Source organism: Montipora foliosa, chromosome 5, assembly GCF_036669935.1.
Source record: "Montipora foliosa isolate CH-2021 chromosome 5, ASM3666993v2, whole genome shotgun sequence".
In the NCBI taxonomy this organism is placed as follows: domain Eukaryota; kingdom Metazoa; phylum Cnidaria; class Anthozoa; order Scleractinia; family Acroporidae; genus Montipora; species Montipora foliosa.
The window spans coordinates 46,869,925-46,875,032 of record NC_090873.1 but is presented as its reverse complement, the minus strand read 5'-3'; the positions used below and the strand labels follow the sequence as shown (position 1 = coordinate 46,875,032).

Genomic DNA, 5,108 nt, shown 5'->3' with positions numbered 1-5,108 from the left:
GTGTCCCATTTGGCCAATTTTCCGTAGAAAACTCTCAAACTTGGCTGGAAAGCTTTTCATTTGGTAACATTTCAGTTGAAGAGTTTAGATTTTCAATCCAAGCAAGTATGAGAAACTCGTCCCAGTCCTCTCACGTTTCTGAAATGGCCTATGGCCTCAAAGTTGTCATTCTTTCTCATTTCATTACTCTCTTTCCATTTCTGGCATCTATTTTGTACCACGATCGGTTTTTATGATTGACAAGCTCATGTGACACGGTCATGCAAAAAGCCTATTGTTGCAATAAATTTGACGTACGGTTAACATGAAGCGGTATTTTCGATAAGATTATCAAGATGGCGGCCATTCGTTGTTTTTGGTTGTCGAACAAACTCCCGGAGAAATCCCGCTTTTACAAGTCATGCATCTTTCAGCAAATATGGCGTGAGCGTGCCTTATCACACACATTAGGTAAGCCTTTTTCGGTAAATCCGAAAAGCGGTGTTCATTGTGCTAGAAATTCATTAACCATTACCATTACCATTGAAAGTGCGTTCCTCTGCATTTCCGAATCCATAACCCCTTTAATCGTGAGGTCATATGGAAAACCAGGAATATCCGGACACCAGAATCAAACTCCATTGTAATATATCTGAAAGCAGAAAATGAACAACTATAAAGTACTGGGCCATATTTGAGGCAGTATCAATGCAGTGAAACTCCAAAGAAGGTGTATTTTTGAGTGGCTCCGCGGTTCGTCACTTGACCACCGAGTGATTGGCTAATGCCCGGCCCCCGGTTCATGCTAAATTAGCTAAAGCCCCACCCCCGAGACTGACAAGGCTGGCAAATGCCCCGCAGTTGCCCGGGAAGGGGGGGGAGGGGGCAGGGTGCAGGGTGCAGTTGGAATTGACTGATGCATTATCCCAGAATTCTCTCCAAGTTAATGGAGACATAACTTTGTCTACATCGAGTTACAGGTCATAGAAAAGTGTCTGTCATAGCTTGAGAACTACTCTGGAAAGCACCTTTATGACAATGTAAGAGTTTGCTCCCAGTTTTGTGATGTAAAATTCCATGATCCCCAACTCCTGAACTTGAATACATGCAAACCTGGAGGAAATAAACAAAACTCAAGGAATTTTGGTTCTAACTCTGCATTATTTTATAAAATAACCATTTCTGCACGACGTAAGTATGACAGTGGGGTACCTCAACAGTATTTTTGTCATCTGGTTGTGAAGCTGAACTGAAGTGTTCTTTGGAACTTCCCAGGAGAACTGAAATCAAAATGGAAGCCCATGATCATATGGATGTTGAGACTTCCATTTTTTAAGGTTTTTGCATTCAGTTAATAGCAACAGAGTCTTATGTACTTCTTTTTATCCTGATGAGCATGTCTTTTCTTAATTTGGGTATTGTTTCAAGCAAGTGATGTAGAAAGTGTTAATTTGATCAGAGATTTTTTTTTGTTAACCCCAGTCACATTCTGGAACCATTCAATTTGTTTCCTAGTAATGTTAACTGCAGTCTGATTTTATTGTTATTTTCCGAGTGATTACATTAGTGGATTCTTCAGGGTGATTTTGCTATATTTGTTGCAGTTTCTTATTCTGAATTCTGGTGCCAAATTCCATACGTGGGTTTCCATATTCCTGGTTTTCCATAAATCCTAGCCGCGATGACAATCCCTTGTTCATGATGATGTCCTATTGCAATAGATAGATCAAGAAAACCCACCCTCACTACAAAATTAATGTGCTCTCTCCGACTTCCCTTAGTTAAGCAAATTTCACCAGTTCAAAGAAATACTGTTGCATGTCATTTTACAATAACAGGATTAGAAACCACAACCATTCAGAAGAAGCATATGTCTTATGTGACAAGATATCTGTTAGACAGTTTGCTGAACCACCAATTTGATGATGCTGTGCAATGTATGGTGGCTTTGTGTGGAGCATGTGCAAAAACACCTGAGATGTTTTGGAGGGTAATATTATGACTTTTCCTGATGTGTCATAAAAAGATATTGATGATGACAATAATAATAATAATAATAATAATAATAATAATAATAATAATATTGTGACAGAAGTGTTGAAAGACCGGGGGCCCTTACTCGAAAGTCTTGAAACTTTCAGTGTGTCACAATTCCCTTTTTATATCTCCAGAAGGGAGAATGAATGATTTTCATTAAGCTTAGCATTTTTAGTCTGCTTAGCAGGCAGTTTGATTATAGAAGCTTTTTTCTGCTGGGGTTGACTTTTGATTTACCAACGAAGTGAAAAGAGCAAGCGAAGGGGGAAGGGCGAGGAGAAGGAGCGAGAAACCTCCTGCAATCAACCCCACAAGATTAGATTTTCTAAACCTCCCATTTCCAATCATGTGTGATAAGGACAGGTTTGATATCAACTACCAACCAATCGTAGCATGCCTTGTGTGAACATTGGCAATAATACAATTATTCGCTAGGAAGAAATTTACAAGATTGAACTTGCCATTAACATTTCCCTGTCCATGTTTCTACTGTGAGCGATTCGCTGACAATGTTTATATATCCGACAATCTTTTGTGGAAGTTATTAGAATTTCTTTCAGCACATTGAGAAATGCCTTATCCTTCGCATCTTCTGCTGATGTGAAAACAAGCTGGATACATCTGGAAGCCACCAACAAGGTTGCCATGAGCCCTAGTCTTTCTGCTTCTTTAATCTGGTCACCAATGATACTTCTCAACTTCTTAGAAAAAGCTGAAATATGAAGCTTTGCCAAATCCATTTATTAGTTGTTTTATATCTTCCTGCTCTTATTTAAGAACACCAGAAAATCCAAGCTACCACAAGGAAGTTTCCATATATTTTTTTAAAACAGATTGTCATCTCTTTTCTCTCTGTTTTGGCTTTACACTTTTACGAACAGGAGCAGCATAAAATTTTGAAGGACAGGCGGATTTTTTTCTGACACTTTATTGGCCAATCAGGAACGATATTTTCCCCATCTGCTGGTGAAGGGAGCATCGAAAATCTTGTGGTGTTGATTGCAGGTGGCTCCTCGCTCCTTCTCCTCACCCCCTCCCCCTTCACTTGCTCTTTTGACTTCAGTTTATATGCAAACAATCACTTGAAAGTCAACTCTGGTGGAAAGAAGCTTCTAAAATTCACTAAACCACCTGCTGTGCAGGCTAACAAGCATTTTGCTTTTAGTAATCGTGAAACATACTAAAAGATCAGGGCCCGGTTGTTCGAAAGCTGGTTAACTTAATCCAGGATTTGCATAAAAGTTTTGTTTCATGTTTTCAACTTTTTAGTGAAAGTTTCTTTTGCTTATTTTTGTTTTTCGAGATTGACTTCTTCTAATGTAAAGTTTTGCCGAATATCAGCATTTAACAGCATTCTGGGAGTAGAGAAATAAACTCCTTGGTTAATTTTTAATCTGGGATTAGCGTTAATCGGCTTTTGAACAACCAGGCCCAGGGCTTTAACCCATTAACTCCTCGGAGTGAGACTTAATAGAGTCTACTCTGTCTAACGCCAGCTGATTTCACTCATCAATGGTGAGATGGTTCAGGAGTCAATGGGTTAACAACCTCCACATGCACTAAAATGTTAAAAATGAAGAGAGGCTGAAAAAATCATGATTAATTTTTGCAGGTAGGTTGTGAGGTTTTAAGCAACAGACATGGAAGCTATTCTCACATGAGTCAATTTATCAAGAACATGTTTGTAATTTGTGGCCCATATCGAACAGAACTCTTGTTGGATTATGCCATGTACCTTGTGCAGTACAACTCTGACTTGACGGAAGCAAGCGAGTTACTCACGACTAAGCTGTCTGATAAATCTTTGCAGTCAAGTGTTTTATTGAGAGCTTATGCAGGACTCTTTGCTTATCTGTCGTGGAAGAAAGGCAAGCTACAGTTGGATAGGAGACATCTAGATGACGAGGTTAATGCAGGACATGATCATGAAGCTGGAGACTCAACCACAGCAAATCTCAAGCGACAAGTGGATTTTCTTGCAAAGCAAGCGTTAGTTTTGTTTAGCAATTTAGTGGAATATGAGGGAAACTGGGACATTTTCATCACAAAACAAGTTGAGGTGCTGAAATACTATGGCAAGTCGGATGACACGAGGGAAATCTTAGATCGATACAAAGAGAAAAATACAGAAAATCCTAATGCACACAGGTATTACATTAAGTTTGGATAAATACAGCTGTACGTAACTTCATTCATTTACCTAGGTGTTAAAATTCACCATCTCTCTGATAACTATGATGTTTTTAATGAAATCTACAAAATCTTGAAGTGCTGGTTATAGATGAAAGGGTGAAGTGAACCTTGCATTTATCTGGACACTTCAAACAATAATATTATTTTTTACCACAATTGCTTGTAATCTCGCAATCTGATTGCTGTTGTTGATAAGAGTCCGGACAATGCTGTACGCATCATGCTCACCTCAATTTGTCACGCAATGTATTAGCCAATCAGGAATGCCCATTTTGGGAAATGAAGCAATCATGTTGCGAGGAAGTTATAGACAAGACTTGCTCTTTCTTTGTGTCATGATTTTGGTCACGCTCTGGAATAAAACCTTTCTTTGGCGTTGAATATTGTGGTGAAAAACAAATTGAAAGTGGTTCAGCGTTGCTTGTACACCGTGGTCAAAATGTTGTGGACTCACTTGACTGCACCTCGTGAGTCCACAGCACTTTGACCACTATGATGACGAATATCTTTGTCGATAAGAGTACAGGCAACGCTGAACCACTTTCGATTTGTTAAATTGTTGTCTCTTATAGACAACTGTGGATTCAATGGGATTCAAACCCATGAGCTTTGCAGGTGCAGTTCTCTATCTACTGAGCTTTGTAGCCACTCAAGGAAGGATTACGTTTTCGCAAACGTTGGCCGTGTAGCACTTATATTTGAACAGACTTAACTGATTAGAGTGTAATGTGAAGTGCTAAGTTTCTACCCCATATGAACCATGTGAGCGTTAGCCGTACTGATGGAAATGGGCCCACACAAGGACAGAGAAAAACTCTGACCAGGGTGGGAATTGAACCCACAACCTTCTGGTTAGATCACCGCTGCTCTACTGAAGGTCGTGGGTTCAATTCCCACCC

The 5,108-nt window shown here is 39.5% G+C and overlaps 1 protein-coding gene across 2 annotated transcripts in view; it reads left to right on the top strand.

Annotated features, from left to right (window-relative positions):
* Positions 1-303: 303 nt before the first annotated feature.
* LOC138004483 (TATA box-binding protein-associated factor RNA polymerase I subunit A-like) overlaps positions 304-5,108 on the top strand; it is an 8,878-nt gene continuing 4,073 nt past the window's right edge. The window contains exons 1-3 of one of the 2 annotated variants that reach the window (XM_068851012.1): positions 304-450; positions 1,818-1,969; positions 3,881-4,164. In XM_068851012.1, coding sequence (XP_068707113.1) covers positions 336-450; positions 1,818-1,969; positions 3,881-4,164 — 551 coding nt within the window. In that variant the 5' untranslated portion in view covers positions 304-335. Of the gene's footprint in view, positions 451-1,817; positions 1,970-3,628; positions 4,165-5,108 lie in introns of both variants that reach the window. The other variant, XM_068851011.1, reaches the window with a different exon arrangement.